At 40.9% G+C, this 27617-nt stretch overlaps 1 protein-coding gene across 1 annotated transcript; it reads right to left on the bottom strand.

Moving 5' to 3' along the window:
* Window positions 1–27526, bottom strand: ZNF565 (zinc finger protein 565). Its single transcript, XM_052656437.1, has 8 exons — window positions 27496–27526; window positions 26168–26193; window positions 18273–18365; window positions 17587–17677; window positions 13179–13252; window positions 8436–8562; window positions 7494–7589; window positions 1–1253 (listed from the first exon to the last, which is right to left on the bottom strand). The coding sequence occupies exons 5-8, from the start codon at window positions 13185–13187 to the stop codon at window positions 1–3; spliced, it is 1485 nt and encodes a 494-aa protein (XP_052512397.1). The 5' UTR covers window positions 13188–13252; window positions 17587–17677; window positions 18273–18365; window positions 26168–26193; window positions 27496–27526.
* Window positions 27527–27617: the final 91 nt, after the last annotated feature.

The raw sequence follows: 27617 nt of genomic DNA on the forward strand, positions 1-27617 counted from the left end.
CTAGCCAGTATGAATTCTGTAGTGTTCGATGAGCTGTGAGCCAAGAATAAAGGCCTGCCCACATTCTCTACATTCATAAGGTTTGATACCAGGATGAATTCTTTGATGTTCAGTAAGTTGTGAACTACGAATGAAGGCCATTCCACATTCCCTACATTGATAGGGTTTCTCACAAGTATGAATTCGCTGGTGATGAGTCAGTTGCGAAACACGAATAAAGGCTTTCCCACATTCCTTGCATTCATAGGGCTTGTCACCTGTATGAATTCTTTGATGTTGAATAAGGTATGAACTACGACTGAAGGCCTTTCCACAGTCCTTACACTCATAGGGTCTGTCACCTGTATGAACTCTCTGATGTCGTGTAAGCTGTGCATGCTGTCTAAAGGCCTTCCCACATTCTTTACATTCATAGGGTTTCTCCCCAGAATGAATTCTTTGATGTCGAGTAACTTCTGAGCTATGAATAAAGCCCTTGCCACATTCCTTACATTCATAGGGTTTCTCCCCGGTATGAATTCTCTGATGTACAGTAAGTTGTGAATGCTGTCTAAAGGCCTTCCCACATTCTTTACACTGATAGGGTCTAGCACCTGTATGAATTCGCCGATGAACAGTAAGTTGTGAGCCACGAATAAAGGCCTTGCCACAGTCTTTACAGACGTAGGGTTTCTCACCTGTATGAGTCCTATGATGCAGAATAAGTTGTGAATGCTGTCGAAAGGTCTTTCCACATTCTTTACATTCATAAGGTTTGACACCTGTATGAAGTCTCTGATGGAGAATGAGTTCTGAAGTTCGACCGAAGGCCTTCCCACACTCCTTGCAGTCATAAGGTTTCTCACCTGTATGAATTCTCTGATGTTGAACAAGGTGTGAGGTACGACTGAAGGCCTTCCCACATTCCCTGCATTCAAAGGGTTTTTCACCAGTATGCGTTTTCTGATGTTGAATAAGGTGTGAGCCACGGCTGAATGCTTTCCCACATTCGTTACATTCAATTGATTTCTCACCAGTCTCACCGCTGGGATGTAGGGTGAGTGATGTATGCCCACACTCAAAAGTGGGCATGTTGCCATAGGTGATCTTCACTTGCTTAAAACAGCACTCATGATTTACTTGTTGTTTTTCAAACTGGCCTTTGTATGCCCAGTCTTCATCATAGCACTGAAGGCTTTCCATTAGCTCCCAATTGAATGACATGACTTCAAAGGTATCTTTCTGCAGAAAGGTCTTACATCTTGACTCCAAGTCTGCAAAATGAAAAAAAGTAAATACAACTTGTTCTCTCCCTCTTAGAGAAATTTAAAAATTCTCCAGTAGATTAGAGAGAAAAAATGAAAATAATCACCATAATTGGTGAACTGCTTGTGTAAGCCTCAAATATTGCTGTGCAATGTCTAAAAAGCACATGAAGGCACAGATATGATGAGACCTCACACGGTGCCAGAAAGGAATAAGAAAACAAGTTAAACCAGTGGTTCTTAGTTCTGCCAGAGGACAGAATCATCCAGAAAGCCTTGTAACGAAATGTTCTTCAAGAACCACCTCACACTGAATCAAAATCTTCAGGTGTAGGCACAAGACATGTGTGTAGATACTTCTTGAAATACAAAGTTAAGATTCACATAAAGTGAAATTTCTCATCTAATCATTTTAAAGTGTACAATTCAGTGGTTTAGAGTGCATTTCCAGTGTCATGCAATCACTGTCACTGGCTAGCTCCAGAACACTCTCATCATTCCAAATAAAAACGCTATGCCACAGACTCACAGACACAGAGAAGAGACTTGTGGTTGCTGAGATGGAGGGGGAGCGGGGGAGGGTTTGGTTGGGAGTTTGGGACTAGCAGATGCAAACTGTTATATATAAGATGGATAAAGAACAAGGTCCTACTGTATAGCACTATATTCAATTTCCTATAATAAACCATAATGGAAAAGAATATGAAAAAGAATATACACACAGACATATATATAACAGAATCACTCTACTGTACAGCAGAAACAAAACATGTAAATCAACTGTATTTCAATGAAAAGAAAGAAACCCTGTGCCCATTAAGCAGCCACTCCCCATTCTCCAGTCCCTCCAGCCCCTGGCAATCACTAATGGCAGAGCAATACTAATTCTCTGTCTATGGATTTGCCTTTTCAGGGCATTTCATACAAATAAGGCATCTATATTTTTAACACTTTCCACCATGTGATGCTAGTGTCAATTAAATGAAAATCTCTGCTTAAACTTTTTCATAGCCTCCCCACTGCACTTAGAATAAATTTCAAATTCAATGCCATGGTTCACAGGCTTTTGGCAAAGCAGGTCCCTGCTTGTCTTTGTAGTCATTCTGTTGCTCTATCTCCACCAAGGACAATGCATCTTCAAATTGCGTACTCTCAGCCCTCCTTTGAGCATCCCTCCTTTGAGCACCACAGCCCTCCTTTGAGCATCTAGAATAAATCTAGGTCTTTTCCATCTTAGATCTCTGTCAGGAATCCTGTCCTGGACCCTTTACATGGCTGATTTTCTCTTCAGGTTTCAGATTAAAACACACTTTCAAAAAGCTCTCAGCACTTTCACTGCCCAGGGTGTGGGTTTCCCTGGTCAATCCTGCAAGCTGTGTGGTGTAGCCATTAAAAAAAAAAAGAAGAAGAAGATGGAAGGGGGCTATGATCCAAGAAATGCAGGTGCCTCTTGAAGCTGGAAAAGGGCAAGAAAACCGATCTTTACCTAGAGCCTACAAAAAGGAATAAGCCCTTTGGACACCCTGAATTTACCCCAGTGAGATATATTTTGGATTTCTAATCTCTAGGACTGTGAGAAAATACACGTGTTGCTTTAAACCACTAAGTTTGTGGTAATGTGTTATACAAGCGTAGGAAACTAATACACACAGAAAGAAAACACTGAGTAACTCAATGTATCATGACTATTCAGTCTTAACTCTGGAGTCCAGTCTTCCAGGGAAATGTAAGATAGAGCCAAGTACAAAGAAAACCAGAAATCTGGTTCTTGGTCTCTGAGCTTTAAAGTACAGATGTCTTGGTAATTTAAGGCTAATTTAAGTCCATGGCAAATATAGTTTTGATTATATATACTTTTGTCCTTAAACATGGACTTTCAATTGCATCTCTGAATCAGGGGTTGGATTTTCTTTATAAGACCAGATGAAATCACTGCAGATGGTGATTGCAGCCATGAAATTAAAAGACGCTTACTCCTTGGAAGAAAAGTTATGACCAACCTAGATAGCATATTCAAAAGCAGAGATATTACTTTGCCGACTAAGGTCCGTCTAGTCAAGGCTATGGTTTTCCAGTAGTCATGTATGGATGTGAGAGTTGGACTGTGAAGAAAGCTGAGCGCCGAAGAATTGATGCTTTTGAACTGTGGTGTTGGAGAAGACTCTTGAGAGTCCCTTGGACTGCAAGGAGATCCAACCAGTCCATTCTGAAGGAGATCAGCCCTCGGTGTTCTTTGGAAGGAATGATGCTAAAGCTGAAACTCCAGTACTTTGGCCACCTCATGCGAAGAGCTGACTCATTGGAAAAGACTCTGATGCTGGGAGGGATTGGGGGCAGGAGGAGAAGGGGACGACAGAGGATGAGATGGCTGGATGGCATCACTGACTCGATGGACATGAGTCTGAGTGAACCCCGGGAGTTGGTGATGGACAGTGAGGCCTGGAGTGCTGCGATTCATGGGGTCGCAAAGAGTAGGACATGACTGAGCGACTGAACTGAACTGAACTGATAATTATTTTAGGCTCTGTGGTTCAGGAGACACAAATAAGGATGTTATGTAGGCACTTATGTAATAAGAGAGAAAACAAATTGCTACATATTTTTTATTGATGAAATTCAAAGCATAATAATTTTTTTTTTTTTGGTAATACAGGTCAAAGAATGAGAAGCACAGAATTCTTTTCTGCGGGAGGTAACATTTCACTTAACTGGAATTCAAGGTTATTGTTCTCCAGCATCAGTTAGTGCTGATCTGTAATCAGATTTTATGTATTTCACTTTTGAAAATGTTTCATATAGACAGTACTGCCAAATACTGATATAAATCCATAAGCATATGATTTGAATTATTTATATGCCCTCTCTTACAAGGCATTTACAGAATTCGACAGGCTCATAGGCTATATAAAGGCAGGTAGCAGGACAGATTTAGCCCACAGTTCATAGACTACAGATGACTGATTTATATCATTAGTTAAGAATAATGTAAACTATACATTTATAAATTATAAAAATGACAGTATGAAGCAAGAATTTCAGATCCCTAAAACAAGATTAGAGTGGGGTGAATCCAAGCAGAGGTCAGCAAACTTTTTCTGTAAAGGCCTACATAGTAAATTTTTTTTAGGCTTTATGGACTACATCAAGTCTCTGTCACATAAATATAATTTTAAACTCTTATGAAATGTGTAAGCCATTGTTAGCTTGTGGATGGTACAAAAACTGGCCACAAGCTGGACATGACCCATAGACTGTAGTATGCCAACCCCTAGTCTAGGGCATAGCAGAGTAAAAGATGGTAAAGGTCTTAAGGTCTTACTTTGCTCAGAAAAAGAATTTCAAAGATACTATTTCATACCATCCACCAATAAAAGAAACCAGCTCTCCTTTGAGGAGTGGCTGATTTCAGGAGTGAGGCAAGAAAGATACAGGATAAACCCAGAATATGTTGTAAGCACCAGAAAATAAGGAAGTAGTGAAAACAGGAAGAGGGAATGCCAAAAGAACATAGGAGTCAACCTGAAGGTGTTCCCAAATGGCCAAAGCTTTCCCAATGAGCAATTTGAACAACAAAATAAACAATGGTATTTCTGAACTACAACTCATAGGATACATAAATAAATAAATAGCCTATACTGATAGAAGTAAATCTCTGAATAAGCAGATGAATGGGAAAGGGGGTAGGGAAAGCCCTCCCATACAGAAGAATTCCAATTAATAAATGCAGGGGCAGTAAGGGACACAAAATCAACACACAGCAACACTACTGTATTAACTGTTATAGACAAGATGGATACTAAAATTATAGTGGGCAAAGTGAGGAGAAATAGCATATCCATGTAGCTGCGAAGTATCTCCCTCCAAGATAATTACCAATTACAGTTGAAAAAGTAGTAACCTTACAGGAAAGAAATATGGAAGAAACCTTAACCAAGTTGATCAGGTTAACACTACCAGTAATATTAACATCATATTGGGGGTTGCAGAGAAGGACACAATATCACTTCTGTGGTATTCCTGCCAAAGATGCATAACCTCAATCTAACTGTAGAAAATATCCGACAAACACAAGTGAGAGACATTCTCCAAAAGAGAACTCATCAAAAGGATCAAGCTCATGAAAGATAGGAATTGTCACAGAGTGGAGGATGCTAAGGAGACACAACAATTAAATGCAATGTGGGATCCCAGACTAGATCCTGGTATAGAAGGAGGACATCAGGGGAAAAACTGATGAAATTCTAATAAGATCTGTAGATCAGTTAATAGTACTATACCAATGTTAATTTCCTGGTTTTGATAACTATACTATGATTATATAAAGTTTTAACACTAGGAAACTGAGTGGAGAGTATTTGGGAATTCCCTGTAATAATTCTGCAAATTTTCCACAAGTGTAAACTAATATGATTTCAAAATAAAAATATTTCGGAAAAAAACTTTACCAGAAAGAAGGACTGCCCTGATGGTCCAGTGGCTAGGACTCTGAGCTCCCAGTGCAGGGGGCCTGGTTCAATCCCTGGGTTAGATCTCACATGCTGCAGTTAAGAGCTCCTGTACTGCCAATTAAAGATCCTGTGCAGCCAAATAATTAAATAAACAAATAAATATTTAAAAACAAAATTTTTACTAAACAGAAAAAAATCCTATTTCAGTCTTTAGGTGGGAAGAGAAATGCAGGTTTAAGCACATTTTTTAAAAGTCAAGTTAAAGGTTATTGTACTTCTAAACTGCTTGAAAGGCAATAAAATGTGAGGGAAACAAATAAAAAGAATGAGGAACAGAAAATATAAAATAAGACAGCAGGAATAAGAACAGACATATGAATGATCACAAATGAGAATGGATTAAATTCTATTAAAATTGATTAAAAAAGGAAACTAATTCTGATTACAGTGACACAACCTAAAATGGCGATTTTTAAAAAGGATAAGCAAAGATACACCATAATTTTTTAAACTAACAACAACAGGGCACTTAATATCAGAAAAACTAGAATTCAAGATTAAAAGCACTAAGTGGCAAAATGAAGGATGGACTGTACTGCAAATACAATTTGCAACAAGGATCTACACTTCCCCTTTCTATTAATAAAAATATTGTATGTAGTAGCAAAATACAATTTTGCTGTTAATACAATTAACAGCTTTCCGAATTTGACAGTACAAGTACAGAGAACGTTAAAAGGACATAAAGACTCTAAACCATATAATAAAAAGGCTTAAAGAGGTGAATGCACCATCCAAAGAACACTAGTTTTAAATACACATGGAGCATTTCCCCAAACTGGAACAACTTGACTTATTGACAACACTGGAAGAAAAAAGGCAGTGGAATGAGTTCTTTGGGCTGAGAAAAAACTCTTGCCAACACAGAATTCCATACTCAGTGAAAATATCCTACAAGAAAGAAGGTAGAATAAAGACATTTTCATGTGGTCAGAAACTGAGAGAATTTGTCACAGCAGACCTACACAAAAGGAAATCTTAAGGGTGTTCTTCAGATAGAGAAAAAAATGCTCCCAGAGGGAAATAAATGACAACAATACAAAGAAGTCAGGAGTTTGTAACTGATAACCAAATATTCAAAGACTCCAACTCTATCGAGCAAGTGCCAGTTACAAATACTTGCTAACATTTATTTAGTGATTCTTATGGCATTGTTCTGGGCATTTTCACATACTAACTCATAAAGAAGCCACAATAACTACACAAGGAAGGCACTATTTTTAATCATATTTGCAGAGGAGAATTGAAGTAACTGACCTAAACTCACAGATCTAGTAAGTGACTGAGCCAGGATGTGAACTCACAAAATCTGATTCTAGAGTATTCCCTCAGTCACTCTACATCCTAACCTCTCAAAAGGTAAGAGAATAAATGGATTGCTAAATTAGGTAAAGCAAGAAGCTGTTTTAAGAAAATAAGTATTTCTTAAGGAATGAAGACATCTGCAGAAAAAATGATGCTAAGAACAGGTGAAACAGGTGCCCCTGGAGAAGAAAGAGGGGCACATTCCTTTTTGAAATGAGATGAAACATGAGAGAAGAAAGAACAAGAAGGAGTTAATGGGGATAAGGATGAAGTTCCCTTGGAAGTGGATGCTCTGTTCTTCAGGGCCTCATGTCTCAGGCTTTTCAAGGTTTTGAGGGAGTTTCGGGACAATAACTCAAGTTCCTGTGATGAGTTAACACTCCTGCAGGGCTGTCATTGACAGTGACTTCCCACCATTGGATCAGCCCTCACTCACCTGGGCACCATGGTCCTGTCCTATCATTCACAACCATCCAGGGTTCTTTCCCTTGCTCCAGTAAGGAGACAACATCGGGCTTAGAAATGGAAAGTCCTGTTTATAGGAAAAGAAATGGGGCATGATCATGCTGTTTCCAAACTCCAACCCAGTCCCTCAGTTGCTGAGGAAGAGAGGCAGTTACACAAAGGGAGGTGTGAGGCTGTCCGCAGGTTAGGAAGGTGGAGGTGCCAAGGCACTATCCGTTTGCACTTCGATGAAGCACTAAACAATTCCCTTGGAGACAGAGAGCCACTTGTAAGTCTTCGTAGAAATTCACCATGAAGAAACCAGAAACTGCATTCTCCACTTGCTCTCGCCTTCTTCCCAGTCCTCACCCTTCCTGGCCCTGCTCTATGCCCAGCTGTGCCCTAGTTTACCTCTATTGCATGTGTGTGCTTGTGTGAGTGCTCAGTCACTCAGTCATGTCTGACTCTGCAATCGCATGGACTGTGGCCCTTCAGGCCCCTCTGTCCATGGAATTTTCCATGAAAGAATACTGGAGTGGGTTGCCATTTCTTCCTCCAGGGGATGTTCCCAACCCAGGGATCAAACCCATGTATCCCGCATTCTTTACCACTGATCCACCTGGAACATAAGGACTGTATTACGGTGGTCTTATCATTTCTCACTGGGTTTGGTAGGTGGAAAGCCTCAGTGGGCAGGAAGAGACAGTCCAGCATATTTCTTTCTCCTCTCCCAACCTCCTCTGACCCAGGAGTTCTGGATACAGCTACACCTGCTGCTAGCCAGCCCTTCTCCATGGCTTGTGCTCTCACCATCTTCCAGTGGCAGTCTTTCCTCCCTTGACCCCCTCCAGCCAGAGAGGGTAACAGCCTCCCATTGCTGTAGTCCCGGGCAGCCATCTTTCCTGGCTGCTCCTGTATTATACAATGTCCTTACCTAGTGAGACCAAGTTGCCAAAGTTTTCCAAAGTCACCTCCCTGTACAGGTCCCTCTGGGCAGGTTCTAGGCACTTCCATTCTTCCTGAGAGAACTCTACAGCCACATCCCTAAATGTCACCAATCCCTGAAACGATAAACCCACGCACTACCAGTAAATGAAATGACTTTTATTTTTTAAGTTACAAAATTTTTCAAAATCCACAGAAGTATAGAGTATAGTATAATGGCCTCCATGCGTCCATTACTCTGCTTCAGTCATTTAAGAGGACCTTACACATTTCCATTTTTTACCCTTGGTGTTTTCTGAGGTGAATCCCACATACAAAATTATAGTATTTCACTCACAAATACTTTAGTGTCTAACATATTAGACTTAAAAAAATTTTTTTTAAGATTTATTTATATATGTTTTGGCTGTGCTGGGTCTTCGTTGCTGAGCGTGGGCTTTCTCTAGTTACGGTGGGTGGGGGACCCTCCTTGTCGTGGTGCATGGGCTTCTCATTCTGATGGCTTCTCTTGGAGCAGAGCAGGGGCTCCAGGGCATGCGGGCTTCAGTAGTTGCAGCACACAGGCTCTAGAGCACTGGTTTAGCAATTGTGGCACACGGGCTTAGCTGCTTCATGGCATATGGGATCATCCCAGACCAGGGATTGAACTGGTGTCCCTCACATTGCAAGGCAGATTCTTAACCACTGGCCCACCAGGGAATAACCAGAATATCACTATCACATGGAATAAAATTAACAACAGTTTCCTAATAACTAGATCAAGTTTCAAGTTTCAAATTGCCTTAATTTTCTCAGAAGATATTTTTTTTTCCAGAAATGATTTTTGATGGTTGGTTTGTTGAAATCAGGATTCAAACAAAATCCACCCCTTGAAACTAGTTTACAGACTTCCTGTATCTCTCAAATCTGTAACAGCCCCTTTAAAAAGTTTTCTTGCTATTTATTCATTAAAGAAACATTTGAATCAGTAGCATCTCCCAGATTCTGAATTTGGCTCATCACATCTTCATGGTAGTGTTTAATATGCTGCTCTACTTCCATATTTTTTTAAGGGTCATAAATATGTCAGAGGTTGTACTGTGTTCTTCCTGTAGCGTCTCATTAGGAGGCACATAATGACTGGTTGTCTCATTTTTAATGAGGTTAAAATTCATGCAGTTGGGGGAAATAGAAAAATTAGTCTGCCCAATGTGAGACAGTCCTAGGTACAAAGCCCTTCTGAAGAAAGGCATCTTCTTGTTCAGTCTCTCAGTCGTGTCTGACTCTTTGTGACCCCATGGACTGCACCACACCAGGCTTCCCTGTCCTTTACCATCTCCTGGAGTTTGCTCAAACTCATGTCCACTGAGTCAGTAAGACATTCCTAGGTATAAAGCCTCTTTGAAGAAAGGTACCTTCTACCAGTTCCCTAAGGACTACCACATATCAAACCAATTAAGTTAATTCAATGGGGAAAGATTAGTCTGTTAACAAATAGTGCTGGAATAAGTGAGTATTAAATACAAATTAACTCAAAATAGATTGTAGATATAAATGTAAATGCTAAAATCATAAAACTTTTAGAAGAAAACATAGGAGTACATCTTCACAGCCTTGGTCAAGCAATGGTTTCTTAGGCATGGCACCAACCACCAAAAATAAACAAAAAGAACAAAAGAACAAGAAGATAAAATAAATTTCATCAAAATTAAAAACTTCTGTTCTGCAAATAATTTCATAAAGAAAGTGAAAATCTAACCCACAAAACTGAGAGAAAATACTGGCAATTTGTATATCAGATAAGAGACTTGAATCCAGAATATATAAAGAACTCTTAGCAACTCAATAATAAAAAGGACAACCTAATTTTAAACTAGCCAAAGAATCTGAAGAGATTTCTCCCAAGAAGATATACAAATGGCCAATAAGCATATGAAAAGATGCTCAACATCACTGATCATTGGGCAAATGCAAATCAGAATCACAATAAAATGGTACTTCACATCCATTAGGATGGCTATTATGAAAAACAGAAGAAAACAAAAAAATAAAACTTCCAAAAACACATTTCGGTGAAGATGTGGAGAAACTAGAAAGCTCTTACGTTGCTGGTAGGAATCTAAAATGGGGTAGCCACTTTGGAAAACAATTGTGATAGTTCCTCAAAATGTTAGAGAGTTATCAAGCTACTCAGAAGTTCCACTCCTAGGTAGAGAGAAAAACGTCCACCTAAAAACACTGGTAAATACTGATGTTTACAGCAGCATTATTCATGATAGCCAAAAAGCAGAAGCAACTCAAATGTCCAAAGACTGATGAGTTGATGAACAAAATGTGGTCTACAATGTCCATGGAATGTTGCTTGCTATAAAAATTAACAAAGTACGAATACACGCTGTATCATAGAAGTTTGAAAACATACTGAGAAAAAATATCACACATAAAAGAACAAATATTGAATGACTCCTTTATACAAAAAGTCCAGAATAGGCAATTTCATAGAGACAGAAAGTAAATTAGTGGTTGTCAGGGCAAGAGGAGGGGAGTTTGGGAGTGATGGCTAATGCAAACAGGATTATTATTTTTTGGTAGTGATATAAATGTTCTAAAATGGCTTGTGCTGACAGTTGTACAACTCTGCAAATATACTAAAAACCACTGAACAGTACACTTATATGGATGACTTTCATTGTATGTGAATTCTATATATATGTATAATAAATAAAGCTGTTAGTGCAACTGAAGGCTTTTGTTAATGCTGGTTAAATCTACTAATATATACCATATTAGAAATTAAAAGAGAGAAAATGTTTAAATTATTATTAATTTATTTAAATAACTAATAATAAGCCTGTTGCATGTTAATATAAATAACACATTTGATGGAAAAGAACCGTCAAAATAAAAAAGCATTTAGTAGTACAGTGTTATATTTTTGCAAATCTCTTTAATGACTGGCTGAATCAAAGAGATTTTCATACCTTCTGTATTCAACCTGTTGGTCAACTTAACTTTATTTTATTTTTTGTCCATGCCACATGGCTTGCAGGATCTTAGCTTCCCACCCAGGGACTGAACCTGGGCCACGGTAGTGAAAGCTTGCAATCCTAACCATTGGGCCACCAGGGAATTCCCCAGTCTGTTAGGATAACACATTTCATATAGTTTCTGGGAAATTCCACTGTACACTCATTAGAGTTGTGAGTGAAAAAAGGAAATAATGTGTTAGTATTATTATTGAAGTAATTTTGGCCCCTAGACCTCCTGAAAGGGTCTCAAAGTCTTCCTGGACCACTTTAAGAACTGCTGACCTAGCGCTACATTAACATGAAAGACTTGAAAATACACTGTGCTGAGTAAAAAAAAAAAATCTGGTAAAAAATAGAGTATGATAAGTGAAGTGAAGTCACTCAGTCGTGTCCGACTCTTTGCGACCCCATGGACTGTAGCCTACCAGGCTCCTCTGTCCTTGGGATTTTCCAGGCAAGAGTACTGGAGTGGATTGCCATTTCCTTCCCCAGGGAGAGTACGGTAAGTGTACATCAAATTTGAAAATGGCAAACTCTAATACAAGTAAAAAGTAAAAACTCAAAAGTAAATTGTTTAGTAGGCATCCATGTGGGTTTCCCAGGTGGCACTAGTAGTAAAGAATCCGTCTGCCAATGCAGGAGACATAAGAAACGCGGATTTGGCGCCTGAGTTGGGAAGATCCCCTGGAAGAGGGCATGGCAACCCACTCCGGTACTCTTGCTTGAAGAATACCACGGAGAGAGAAGTCTGGCAGGCTACAGTCCATGGGGTCGCAAAGAGTCAGACACGTCTGAAGGGACTCAGCACACACGCATGCATGAATCTATGTATGGCAAAATTATTATAAGAATCAAAGTAAAAAAAAAAATCAAAGTACCAACAAACACAAAATTAAACATAGCCATTAACACTGGCAAGGCAGGCCTTCCCTGGTGGTCCAGTGGTTAAGAATCCACCTTGTAATGCAGGGGACACCGGTTCAGTCCCTGATCCAGGAAGATCCCACATGCTGCCGGGCAACTAAGCCCCTGTGCCACAACTACTGAAGCCTGAGCCCTAGAACCTGTGCTTTGCAATAAGAGGAGACACCGCAGTGAGAAGCCTGTGCACGACTCCAGAGTAGCTCCACTTGTCACAACTAAAGAAAAGCCCTCACATAAAAACGAAGATCTAGCGCAGCCACAGATAATAAATAAATTAAAAAACACTGGCAAGGCAGTATATGTGAAGGGATGTGGGAGGGGTTCCTCAGATGGTACATTAAGCTGAGTGATGAATATATCAACATTCACTTTATTATTCTTTATATCACATGCATGTTATAGATACGTTTTCATATATATTCTTTGATAATGTGAAATTTTTTATGATTCTTATGGGGGGTGACATTTAAAAATCAAAGAGAAAAAAAGAAACTACTTGGGTTAATGAAAAAGGTCAAGGTTATCTTCTTTTTGGCTCTATTTAGCCATGGTTCTGATAAGGGCAGCTCTCGTATTTCTCTCAAGAGAATATACTTCTGCTCCATTGGTGCTCTGGTAAGAACACTGATGGAGAAAAGAGGGCCATCAGAAGTGGGGGTGGGGGGGCATCATTGTTCATTCCCTGCATTGGAGGAACTGAGAGCAGGTTATTGAATGGGGCTCAAGCGAGACAGGAAAATTTCAGGATAAGGAACACAAATGTCGATATTATTTCAAGAATAGAGGAAATTTCCACTTACCTGGATCATGGCTTTTAGAACCACCTGTCCTGCTTGGATTTCTTTAGATTATTCTATTGAACAAGTGAAGAGTCCTGAAAAAGAGAAGGGGCACATCTCATAAACTGAGCTTAATTAGAGACAGCATTTATTTAGGCTTCTCTAGTACCTCTGACCGGAGAAGGCAATGGCACCCCACTCCACTACTCTTGCCTGGAAAATCCCATGGACGGAGGAGCCCAGTGGGCTGTAGTCGGACATGACTGAGCAATTTCACTTTCACTTTTCACTTTCCTGCATTAGAGAAGGAAACGGCAACCCACTCCAGTGTTCTTGCCTGGAGAATCCCAGGGACGGGGGAGCCTGGTGGGCTGCCATCTATGGGGTCGCACATAGTCAGACACGACTGAAGCGACTTAACAGCAGCAGCAACAGCTCTGATGGTAAAGCATCTGCCGGCAATGCAGGAGACCAAAGGTTGATCCCTGGGTTGGGAAGATTCCCTGGAGAAGGAAATGGCAACCCACTCCAGTATCCTTGCCTGGAAAATTCCATGGACAAAGGAGTGTGGCCGGCTGTACAGTCCATGGGGTCTCAAAAGAGTCGGACACAACTGAGTGACTTTTTTTTTAATTTAGCCATAAACCACCTAAACAGACAAGCTTAAAACAACTGTACTTCCGGGGTCCCTGCTTGGCTTCTTTTGCCACCTCCTTGATCCCCCACACAACACTAATACCAAGAACTAATGAGTTAACAAAACCCAGCCCTTTCCTAGACCATAGGGAAACTGAAAGATGGAATCAAGGTGAACGTGCTCCATCATTCACACAGAATCCAAGCATCTCAGCAGGTGGGGTTCCGGCTGGGACAGTCTCTGTCCCAGAGACTGGGATAGCATCATCTATTGTTAATGCTAATCTATACCCCAGATGGGGCCTAGACAGCTCCCAGTTGTTCCAAGCAGACCTTCCTTTGTGGCTGAGGCAAGGAAGATTGCAACACAGACTCACTCAACCTTCATGTGAGGACAGTACCTACAGGCTGGGACCTACAGGCTAGGAGCAGAGCATACCTGTGCAGGCCAAACCGTATGAAAAAGACATCCTTAAACAAAGTCTTCCAGCTTTTCTGGGCTCAACAGGCAAAACCTCTTGGGTATGTCCCTGGCTCTGCGTTCTCCTTCCAAGTCCAAACAGGGGCCACACCATCCATACGAGGGGCTCTGTCAAAGCTTCCAGCCAGAGCTGGACTAACCAGATAGGAGCAAGGAAACCACAGTAATACAGGCATCTTACAAGCATACGGGCACATCCAGAGTACTGACCTGAGTGAGAACTCAGTTCCTAGAAGCCTCTTGGCCAGGCAATCCTTATTTTCCACCTAAGCCCTCTCCACTACTTTCCTGAAGAATAAGATTCCTTCTGTGGCTGGCAGCTGCTGAGGCTGGTGGGAGAGCAGCCTACTTCAAAATTAGGAGAATGCAGGGGGTTTTTTGGTCTGTTTTTTCTTTTTTTTTTTTTTTTGCCACACTGAGCAGCATGCAGAATCTTAGTTTCCTGACCAAGGACCAAACCTGCAACCCCTACAGTGGAAACTCAGATTCTTTTTTTTTTTTTTTTAAATTATCTTTACTTTCAGATTATTTTTTTATTGAAGTTAAAATTATTCATTTATTCACAAATAGTTATAGATCACATACTATGTGCTCAGCATTGGGGGATATAGTCATTGCATACCTAAAATTTATAATCTCATGTGAAGAATTATTATAACCTCATCTAGCATTATACAAATATGTACTTAGTAACTCTTAAGTGCTCTGCAAGACAGCTGCAGTAAAGAGTATATGGCAGTTGGATGGAAGCTCTAATTCTTAATGACTGAACTGCAGGGAAGTCCCATAATTCAGGTTTTCTTTTTTTTTTTTTTTTTAAGAGGCTGGTTCTAATTAGAGGGGCAAAGAGCTTACTATGGTGAGGAGAGCCAGAAGGAAGACTAAATCATTGGGGGGTGATGTCAAGAAGATTTCAGAATGTGATCTGGGGCCTAAAAATCAGAGAATTTAATAGAGAAAAAAAGGACAGGTGGCTCAGTGGTAAAGAATCCACCTGCCAAGCAGGAGACATGGGTTCAATCCCTGGGTTGGGAAGATCCTCTGGAGAAGGAGATGGCAACCCACTCCAGTAGTCTTTCCTGGAAATGCCATGGACAGAGGAGCCCAGCGGGCTCCAATCCATGGAGTGACACAGAGTTGGTCATGATTGAGGGCACACACATGGAAAGGGGCAGAAGAGCACTCTGAGCAGAGTGAAGAGTAGTGGCAAAAAACAGTGGACCAAATGTAGATGGTGTGTTTGGAGAGTAGAGAATACTGGGAATAACTTGTATAGTTTGGGGCAGAGTTCAGACCAGTGCTGTCTTATAGAACCTTTGTGATGGGGGAAATCTACACAGCTTGTTCTGTCAGTAACACAGCCAATAGCCACATGTGGCAAACTAAGCCTTTGCAATGTGGCTAGTCTGACCCAGGAACTGAGTTCTTAATTTAATTTTAGTTAATCTGAATTTAAATTTAATTAATTCTAGAATCTAGAGGAAGATGGCTTAGCGGTCAAGAATCTCCCTACAATGCAGGAGTTGCAAAAGACCTAAGTTCAATCCCTGGGTCAGGAAGACCCCCTAGAGTAGGAAATGGCAACCCACTCCAGTATTCTTGCCTGGAGAACTTTCATGGACAGAGGAGCCTGGTGGGCTACCGTCCATAGTGTCGCAAAGAACTGGACACAACCGAAGTGACTGAGCATGCATGCACTACATAATGCATGTAGATAATGCTTACATTAACTATGAGGACAGGTCTCATCATCACTGTGAATGGCACCTGCCACAGTGACTGAAGGGTAAAGGTGACCAATGAGTACTGATCAAATATATAAAAGTTTGGTTTTCACCAGAAATTAATGGAAGGCCACTGAAGAACTTAAAGAAGGAAGTGATAGGGCCAATATGGCCAGATTATTTTCGTGGAGAGGAGTAAAACTGGAGTCAGGGAGATCAGCTGAAAGGTGATTGTCCTTTCCCAAACAAAGGGTCTGACCCAAGACAGTGACAGCGGAAACAGGAAGGGGATGAATTCAAGATGTTGGAGAAGTAAAATCAACAGGCTCTGGCATCTGATTGAATATTCACGCAGAGAGAGAAAAAGGAGTCAGGAATTCTTTCCTATCTACTGAGTTCCTCCCTCAGTTGGCATGGTTCTACATGTAAGGAAGATAACAAATCCAGCCCCTCTCCCACGGATCTCAGATTCTAATGGAAAAAGTAACAAATATTGATACACTGACATTGATATTCCTGTTTATATGTAAAGAGGTCAAAGTTCTGTGGAGGGAAATAAAACAGTTAAGGAGAGACAGGGAGCGTTGGGGGAATGAAGGGCAGCCCGAGGACGCTTTTTACTAGGAAGATGACACGTGGTACACAGATATCTAGGGGAAGTGCAGTACTAGCAGAGGGAAAAACAAATGCAGGGGCCTCAAGACAAGAGCCGGTTTCTCTGACAACAAAGAGGAAGGAGACTAGAGTGGCCGGAATGGGGTGAGTGAGAAAGAGAGGGCCAGAGAGGAAGATGGAAGTTGGATCACATGGGGCTTATAGGCCACTGTAAGAACTTTGATTTTTATTCTTGAGTAAAGACAGGAAGCCACTGAAACATTTCAAGCCAAGGATTGACATAATCTAATTTTCATTTAAAAGGATCACTCAGGACTTCCCTGGTGGTCCAGTGGCCAAGACTCCAGGCTCCTAATGCAGGAGGCCTGGTTCGATTCCTGGTCAGGGAACTATATCCCACATGCCACAACTAAGACCCAGAGAAGCCAGATAAATAAATAAATAAATAAGTAAGTATATATGTATATATTTTAAAAAGGGATCATTCATGGAAAAATGGACTAAGACAACGGGGGTAGGGGGGTAGGGGTGTGTGTGTGAGGTTGCCAAAGCAGGGAGACCAGTTAAAAGGTTACTGCAGTAATCCTGGCAAGGGATGAAGGGCTTGTGTTAGGGTGGTATGGTTGCAGGGGAGGTGATGAGAACTGATCAAAATCTAGATATTTTCTGTAGGAAGAGTTAACAGGATTCGCTGACTTTAGGTATTAAAACAAACAAAAAAAAGAGGCCAAGAAGATGCTAAGGTTTTTAGCTTGAGCAACTAGAAGTATAAAGTTGCCCTTTTTTTGACTGCTCCATGTGACTTGTGAGAATCTTAGTTCTCCAACCAGGGATCGAACCCAGGCCCACAGCAGTGAAAGCCCAAGGCTTAACGGCTGAACCACCAAGGAATTCTCATGAAGTTGCCATTCTTTAACACAATGGACTATGACAGAAGCGGGTTTGGCTGGACCAGTTACGGGTTCTGTTTTACCTTTTACGTCAATCCTTGAGATGATGATTATACATCCGAGTGGAAATGCCAAATGTCCATTAGCTGTTTGATCTTGGAGTTCAGAGAAAGTCTAAATGCAAGAATATAAAACTGGAAGTTACTGATGTTCAGTTGATATTTAAAGCTCTGATACTAAATAAGACTGCCTACCGAAGAGTGAAAGGAAGGGATAAAAAAGGTAGAAGACCTGAAGATAAGATGAATTCTGAAGATAAAGGACAGAGATATGGAAGAGAGATCCAGAAGACCTAAAGTATGTATAAACTATGATATGAGTGACAGTGAAGTGCCTTTGGGAACGTGTATACTGAAGGAGCTTAATCCATGGAGTTCTAGAGCCACTGAGGGACTGACTTAGAGCTCCTGGTTCCCACAGAGGACGTAAGCTTTCATATAAAAGGCTTCCTGTTGTCTGCATCTCCTCACTCACCTGGGCTTCCCAGGTGGTGTTAGTGGTAAAGAAAATGCCTGCCAGTGCAGGATGCATAAGCAGGAGGAGTCAGTCCCTGGGTCAGGAAGATCCCCTGGTGGAGAACATGGCAACTGATGGCAGTATTCTTGCCTGAAAAATCCCCATGGAAAGAGGAGCCTGGTTGGCTACAGTCCATAGGGTTGCAAAGAGTTGGACACGACTGAAGTGACCATGCACGCACATACTCACTCACCTATGCACAGGCCTTTTGTCAGTCTCTCTCCACAGCCCAGGATGTCTTCCTTGTTCTAAAAAGAATTCACACCTAATATCCAGAAGCAATTTTCTATACACAGAAAAAGAAATGGGTCTTAGCCAGTGTGGTAGACCTTACTAATTTAATTACTAAAGTTTCACCATTATCCAGTTTTTCAAGCATCCAGTTTTCCTCTCTTTTGGGCACACAGATGACATTTTCCAGTCCCCTGTAGCTGTTGTTTAGTCACCAAGTCGTGACTCTGACACCCCCATGGACACTAGTCATCCAGGCTCCTCTATCCGTGGGATTTCCCAGGCAAGAATACTGGACTGGATTGCCAGCACCTGGGTAGGGGTAGTGGGAGATGTTGCCAGTCATGAGTAGATCTATATAGGTGCTGTCACCTTAACATCAGTAACCTACTCCTGAAAAAGCAATCATCCTGAGTAAAAACTCTAACTAGGAGCATCTTTCCCAATATTTAAAATTTGGAAAAATAAAATGTACCACTTTTTAACACAAAGCCCCCCAATAATTTCTAAACATAATTAAACACAAAAAAACCCTACACATAAATAAGAAACTACTGTATTAAGATGAAAATTTCTTAAAACATCACTTCCTGATCACTGATTATTATGGCTATTGACAACTAGTTATTCCTTTTGTTGACAAGCCAATTTATACCTCTGTCAAAATACTCACATAACACCGATATTTTACTAAGTGAATTTCTGATGTAACTTGAAACTTTCCCTATATGTCATATTTTTATATGTATTGAGCTTTATGGACATAAACATAAATTTTTCCAGTCTAAAATCAACCCAAAATCTACACACTGAGAGGTATATACATTCTTGGGCAATGGTCAAGATTCTGAGTCAGACAACAGCATATTAAATAAGTGGAAGATTTCTATAAAATGGTAATGCTGAGTACTCACAAATTTAGTAGTGATGAAGTAGTTCATAACATAGAAAATATTCAAGATATGGCTAGTGAAATAAAAGATTACAAAACAACTGGGTATCATGTGGTGTATATATCAAAGTAGACAAGATAGAAAAACCAGACTGAACACATCTGGGAATTTTTGTGTGTTTTGTTTTTTGGCTATGCCATGTGAGGCATGTGGGATCTTAGTTCCTTGACCAGGGATCAAACCTGCACCCCTTGCAGTGGAGGCACTAGAAGTGTGGAATCTTAACTACTAGACAGCCAGTAGAAGTCCCTCTGGAAATTTTTATCCTTACAGATTACTTTGGTTATTTCTGGGTTGTGTTCTTCAATTTTATTAGTTTTACTTAAGTGTATTTTTTCAATAACCACGCATTAATTTTTAAATATAACCTACACTCCCCCGTCCCTGGGATTCTCCAGGCAAGAACACTGGAGTGGGTTGCCATTTCCTTCTCTAAAGCATGAAAGTGAACAGTGAAAGTGAAGTCGCTCAGTCGTGTCCAACTCTTCGTGACCCCATGGACTACAGCCTACCAGGCTCCTCCATCCATGGGATTTTCCAGGCAAGAGTACTGGAGTGGGGTGCCATCGCCTTCTCTGACAAGTAGCAGATGAAAAAGAAAGTACTTTCCTAAGAATCTTCCTTTGAACATGAAACAATAGTTTAGTATATTCAAAAGTAGTTCTCTTTCACAGAATGGCTTTTGTTATTTTTACTTGGTCAGTTCCCAATAGTTGCAAACTTCTTGATTTGGTAACTACATTTATGTGGCTGGAAAAGAACTAAAAGTCACTGAGGCCAAGTCCTGTGTATAAGTGATGCTTCCTTTCAGCTCTTCTTGCCAGATGGGTTTATGATGTTTTTGTAACCTGCCCTATTGGCCTCAGGGTTCTCTGAACATCTATAGAGGCACCTTGCTCCACTTGTCATATTTTGGATTTCTGAAGATTAGAATGAAAATTGCAGGAAATACAGGTGACTCAGTTCACCTCCTCAGAGTTCTTATGGGATCAGTTTGACTTAGATATGATGACATGACAATGACTGCTCTCTGGTCATACAAATATCTTCCTCCTAAGAATTCACAGTGTAATAGCAGAGTGAACTAGTGCCCTTTATCATCCTTTGCTTTGGACATTTGTATACCAGTTTTATTTCCCATATTACATTATCTGTAATCTAAAAATAGAGACTCACTTTTTAAAAGTATTTTGTCTCCCTGTGTTCTAGATTAGGATTTTGCATATTTGCAATTCTTAATAAATGTCTAATGTCTGACCCAAAGGAATTCATTATAAAAAGTCCAAATGGGGGAGGATATATGTGTATGTATGGCTGATTCATTTTGCTGTACAACTAACACATTGTAAAGCAACTATATTCCAATAAAAGTTAATTTAAAATAAATAAATAAAAATAGAATTATCATATGATCTATCAAAAAACGAGAGATGTAGGTCTATGCTAACAGAACTCTTTGCTGCAGAGATGGTATAAAAGAGAAACAGAACAATTTGACAGTAAAAAAATGAACATCAGGAAAGTAACTGTACTAGATATTAAAATGTACCATAAAGCCTCTTTAATTAAAAAAAGTATGGCAGTAGTTCATAAACAGACAAACCAGGGGAAGAGACCCAAAGGCCTATAAAGAGAACCAAGTATATATGGACATTTAGTATATGATAGAGATCACATTTCGAATCACTGGAGCAAAGAAAATTTTTAATAAATGGTGCTAGGAAAACTATAGAGCCCTTTAGAAAATACAAAATTAAATCCATACCCCAAGATTAAACTCCAAATGGATCAGGGTGCTTGATGTAAAAGATGAAATCCTACAATTATTAGAAGATAACACATGTAAATTTTCCTTTAATTCTGAGATCAAGAAAGGCTTTCAAAATCTAGAAGCAATAAAGGAAAATACTGGTAATTTAACTATATAAAAATAAAAACATTCAATGGGAAAAAAAATAACATAAACAGAGTCAAAAGTATGTGTTAGTCACTCAGTAGTATCCAACTCTTCGACCCCTTGGACTGTAGCTGGCCAGGCTCTTCTGTCCATGGGATTTCCCAGGCCAGAATACTGGAGTGGGTTGCCATTCCCTTCTCCAGAGGATCTTCCTGACCGAGGGACAGAACCCGGGTTTCCTGCATTGCAGACAGCTTCTTTACTGCTGAGCCACCAGGGAAGCAAAGTCAAAAGACAGCTGTCAAACAGGGAGAAAATATTGAACATTTGCATCACACGTCACAGATGAGGAATTAATATTCCTAATGTGTAAAGAATTCTTAAACATGTGACAAAGCATAAAAAATAATCCCCAAACCAACAAACAAAAAAGCACCATGAAAGTAAACAGGAAAAAGAGATGGACAGTTCACAAAAATCAAAACCGTAATGAGATACCACTTCACACTCATTAGGATGGGTATTATTTAAAAAAAAAAGAAAGAAAAATCAGAAAGAAACAGGCACTGGCAAGGATGTAGAGATATCAGAACCCTTGTGCACTGCCAGTGGGACTGTATTAATAAAACAGTGCAGCTCTTTTAGAAAATGGTATGGTGATTCCTCAAAATAATAAACATACTATGTGATCCAGCAATTCAACTTCTGGATATATAACCAAAAGAAGGAAAAGCAGGGACCTGAACAGATAATTGTAAACCCATGTTCACAGCAGCATTATTCACAAAAGTGAAAAGATGTTAGTTACCTAAGTGTTCATGGATAGATAAACCAATAAACATAATGTGGTATATATGTACAATGTAAATGCACTTAATGTTACTGAACAGCAGAATTAAAATGAAAATTTTATGTTATGTATATTAAACCATTAAACCCCCAACAAACTGAGATTGGTTGGTTACCTACAATGGGTGACTGGGAACAGTGTGGAAAGAATGGGAGAATGGAATTGGAAGAGATGGAATGATGGAGGAATAACTCAGTAGACCTTTTGATCTAATTCTGTCTTTCACAATATGTTAAAGTTTCACATACTCAAAAAATAATTAAAATCAACCAAGATGTGTGATGTGTGTTTGGGAACCCCAAATAAAATACAGTATCAAATGAACTCAAGTATATTACAAACGAGTAATGTAGAAAGGTACAGGGAAAACTATTTTTATTCATTTTTTGGGTTAGGTACTGTATTTTGGGAGATTTCCCTGGTAGCTCAGTGGTAAAGAAGCTACCTGCCAATGCAGGAGATGTGGGTTCGATTCCTGAGTCGGGATGATCCCCCAGAGAAGAAAATGGCAACCCACTCCAGTATTCTTGCCTGGGAAATACCATGGACAGAAGCTGGGCAAGACTTAGTGAATAAACAACAACTGTATTTTTACTATGGACTGTAAGACTAAGTACAAAAAGTACTGTATGAGGTTTGGGGATATGGGTTAGCAATTCTTAAACTACTTTCTACTTAAGACTGAGAAAATAAAGAAATATATGTAGTTAATGAAAGCCAAGTTTTTTTACTGTCAGAGAAAGGAATTCCAGAAAAGGAAATGGAGAAGGCTAGAAGAAGTGCTGTGGTACTGAACTGGAGAGATCATATGAAATCACGGATTATCTATATAAAAGTATGCTGCTGCTGCTGCTAAGTCACTTCATAAAGACAAATACAGATATGTGAGTACAAATGCATGTATTTCATATCTGAGAAAGTCAAGAAGCAAGAGCATCCCATTTGCAATGAGTACATCTAATCCTGGTTTCTAAGTAAAATTTTCACATGAAAGGAGCCAGAGATCCCTCAGAAATTTGCTGATTTCAGGACTGGGGCTGGGAAGGTACAGTATCAACCTGGAACATGTTGTAGTGCAGGAAAATAAGGAAATACTAAAAATAAATAAACGCATCAAGCAGACACACTGAAAGGATACAGAAGCCAATCCAAAGGATTTTCCAGTGGTCAAATTTGGGATAATTCAGCAATAAAATAGTGATAGTAATAGATTATAACCTACAGTACTTAAATCCAGAGAGTTGGTTAAGTTAAATGGAGAGAAGGAAATTTTATTTCTAACAAAATTATAATGAATAAATATAGAATGAATAACAGAATCTGAAAAAAAAAGCATTTGGAAAATACCTGGTAATAAATTTTCAGGCAAGAATTATCAATTGACGTAGTAGGTTAAAGTGGGATAAGAAACAGCATATAGACTAAAAAGCAATTCTCCATAAGACACATTAACTGTAATTAAAAAAGAATGACTTTGCAGTGAAGAAACCTGGCAAATTAAAGTTAACATTGCTAATAATGAGACAAATTGATCTTATGTCTCCCAATAGAGCTTTCCTGGTGGCTCAGTTGGTAAAGAATCTGCCTGCAATGCAGGAGACCTGGGCTTGATCCCTGGGTTGGGAAGATCCCCTGGAGAAGAGAATGGCGGCTACCCACTCCACTATTCTGTTCTGGAGAATTCCAGAGACTGTACAGTCCATGGGGTCACAAAGAGTTGGACACGATGGAGCGACTTTCACGACTGAGTGACTTTCATTTTGCCTCAACTGCATACTCTGAATTTAATTATGAGAAAGTGTCAGACAACTTCAAATTGAGGCTGTAAATTCTACATTGCAGAATTTACAAAATAAATTGCCAGTTCTCTTCAAAAGTGTCAAGGTCATGAAAGACTAAGTCATGTCTGACTCTGCAACCCCATGGACTGTAGCCTACAGGGCTCCTCTGTCCACTGGATTTTCCAGGCAAAGGTATTGGAGTGGGTTGCCATTTCCTTCTCCAGGGGATCTTCCGAACCCAGGGATTGAACCCAGGTTTCCCACATTGCAGGTAGACACTTTACCATCTGAGCCACCTGGGAAGCCCTAGTAAGTAACTCACCCCCACCCCCACAGTCCAGTCATTAAGACTGCATGTGTCCAATACAGGGGATTTGATCCCTAGTCTAAGGTCCCATGTGCTATGCAGTGCAGCAAAACATTTTTTAAATAATAAAAATAATACAATAAAATTAAAAGAGAAGATTAAGGAGAGTTACCAACTTAACTATAACATATGATCCTGGATTGGATCCTTGCCCAGAAACAGAACAGTTAAGCCACATTGATGAAATCTGAGCAAAAGCTGTAGATTAGTTATTAACTCTTGGCTCAGAGGTTAGAGTCTGCCTGCAATGTGGGAGACCCAGGTTCCATCCCTGGGTTGGGAAGATCCCCTGGAGAAGGAAATGGCAACCCACTCCAGTATTCTTGCCTGGAGAATCCCATGGAGGGAGGAGCCCGGTAGCTCCCATGGAGGAGGGAGCCCCACAATCCACAGGTCGCTAAGAGTCGTACACGACTGAGCTACTTAACTAACTATAACTGAACATGAACTTGGGCAAACTCTGGGAGATGGTGAGGGACAGGGAGGCCTGGCATGTTGCAGTCCATGGGGTCACAAAGAGTCGGACATGACTGGGCAACCGAACAACAACTGTTGCAGGGAGGAAGCCGATTCTGACTTCATGTTGGAAACTGTTTCTCTGACTTGTTTTTATTATTATAATCATACTCAATGGCTTGCCTGGAGGACCCTGCCCCTCTGCTTGACTGTAAACTAAAGTGCCTTTGTTCAGCTGACAGAGATAGTTTCTCCCTGCCCACCTGTGAATAGAAGAGATTAACACATTCTCCTGGGTTCCCTTACCCTACTGCTCTCCGCCCGGGTGCACTTTCCCAATAAAGTCTCTTGCTTTGTCAGCACGTGTCTCCTTGGACAATTTATTTCTGCTCGGACAATTCATTTCCGAGTGTTAAACAAGAGCCCATTTTCGGGCCCTGGAAGGGGTCCTCCTTCCTGCAACAAATGGCGACTCTGGTGGGATTCTTCTTTGCTGAGACTGACATCCTGACCACTCGGGGTACTCAGGGGCCACCTTGCCTGCCAATGGACCAGACCCAGCGGCCACAACTGGGACCCTTTTGTCCCTGGTCTCCTCCTGATGTGGACAACTGGCCAGAGTGCCCCGACCCGGTAAGGAACAAGAGACTTTATTGACCTCTCTCCCCTTCCCTCTTTCCTCCCCTTAACCCTTCCTATCCTTTCCCATTTTTCTAGTCCCCCGGTCTTGGACGCAGGAATCTGGTCGAAGGGCCCTCAGCCTGAGCTGAGGATTGGAGACTGATCACCTCCTCTTGGCAGAGAACTCGAATTCTGGTTCTGGTCTGGTCTGATTTCTGGTAGGGCCAAGTTCCAGGCCTCCCTTCTCTGGAGGCCCAGGGAAAAGTCCCATAAGGCCTGAGTATCTGTAGGTGGCAGGAGACGACTGTAAGGCCACCCCTTTCGCCCTCTCCCGCCTCCTCCCCCTTCTTTCAACCTGGCTTCCTTTCCCTTGAAATCTTTGATGTCAGTACTTGGATCTTAAGTTCTGTGTCTCTATAGGAGGTTTTCTGAGAGACTGTATTCTTGTATTTAAGGGCTTCCCTGGTGGTGCAGAGGTTAAAGCATCTGCCTGCAAGGTGGGAGACCTAGGTTCGAGCCCTGGGTGGGAAAGATCCCCTGGAGAAAGAAATGGCAACCCACTCCCGTATTCTTGCCTGGAGAATCCCATGGACGGAGGAGCTTGGTGGGCTACAGTTCACGGGTCACAAAGAGTCAGACACGAGTGAGCGACTTCACTTTCACTTCTGAAGGCTGAACATTCCCTTGGAGATGTTTTGCAAGACTGAAGACCCTTTCAGTTTACTTCCCCCCTGCATCTCGTTTCTATTCTGTCTTTGGACTTTAGTTCCTCATCGCTTCTTTCTCTCTGATCTATGAAAGAACCTGGCATCCAGACCCCAATAAGATGGTTATTTTGAGGCGCTAGCTTGCCATCTTCTCGGTTGGTCTGCTCCCTGATTTAAAGTCTCTTCCTTGCCTCAGCACCTCGTCTCCTGGATTCATTGACCTACCTGTGGTGAGCAGAGCAAGCTTGCACCTGGTAAAAAAACAACAACAACAATATCAGTATCTATTAGTGTATCTGTTAATCTCCTGGTCTTGATAGAGAAGCTGGGTTAAGAGTATTTGGGAATTCTATTTTTGCAACAGTTTTAAGTATTTATTTTTATTTTTTAGTATTTAAAATGAAAAGTTTAAAACATTTAGATGAACACTAGGTGTGCAGGGAATATGGAAAGTGTGGGCCTTTCAGTTTACCTTCATGGCACTCAGTAATTGACTCCAACGGCAAATACAGGACTCCAGTTCACTTGGAGGTGAATGGTGGTGTGGGGCTTTGTTAGGCAAGAAGTTTCAGAAGAAAAGGAAAGCACGTGTTAAAAAAAAAAAAGCCTAAAATGGAGTCATGTGTCCCATAACAACAAACCAAGACTTAATTCCAGTTTAAATGTTTCTCAAGAAAAGATGCTCTTTAAACAAATCGATCTGAAATTTCCTGCTTGGCACCTGTGAGCTAATCTGCATGATAAGACCCCTGCCATTCCCTTCCCCTAAAAGATGTCCGGGCCTAAAACAATCGTTTCTTTTCTTTTGCTAATAACTTCCTTGTCCCACTTTCCTACTGCCTGTAAAAAACTTCCATTTTGTACAACCCTTTGGAGTAGCTACTTGGTAGATGGGATACTGCCGGATTCAGAAGTTGAATAAAGCCAATTAGTCCTCACATTTGGCTGAATTACTTGTGTATGTGTTTAACCACACATCTCGAAAAACAAGGGTTTCAGGGAAAGAAGAAAAACTGATGGACGCAGAACCTGGCTTTTTAATGTTCAACAGTAGTTCTCTCAATATATCTCTTGGAGAAGAATCAAGAAAAAACAATCGTGAGGGATCAGGTCATTTTTAAAGGTTCATCGCCCAACTCTCCCGCACAGGCAAGGGTGAGCAGAGAAGAATGGACCTCATGCCCCATCCCCGTGTTACACGGGAAAGCTGAGGTTATAATTACTGTCTGGGGTCACAATCTGTCAGAGCACTGGAGTCACAGGCGCCTCACAGCTACACACTTGGTGCTGAACAAATGGTCAGTTATCACACAAATACAACCAGATATTCGCTCTTAGGACACACAAGGACACAACCACAGAATGAGACACCTCCACATCTTTATACACAGTCACAATTTCACACCCAGTAAGGCACACACAGTCGCACAATCTGCTCACACTATGACACACAAAGCCACATAAAGATTCTCGCATCCTCAGCAGCCAGCGCGCAAAAACCCAAGGCTCTCTGGACACGCCCAGTCCCCGCCCCAGAGTCCCAGACCCCTCACCTTCTGCCTTCCCTTGGTCGCGTCCGGGTCCCTGCGGAGCTAAAGATCTCGCCACGACGTCAAGAGAGACCTAACGCTGGGCCACTGTGGACTCTGGGAAACGTAGTCCAGAGCTAGTTCAG

This window comes from Budorcas taxicolor, chromosome 18 (assembly GCF_023091745.1).
Source record: "Budorcas taxicolor isolate Tak-1 chromosome 18, Takin1.1, whole genome shotgun sequence".
Classification (NCBI taxonomy): Eukaryota; Metazoa; Chordata; class Mammalia; order Artiodactyla; family Bovidae; genus Budorcas; species Budorcas taxicolor.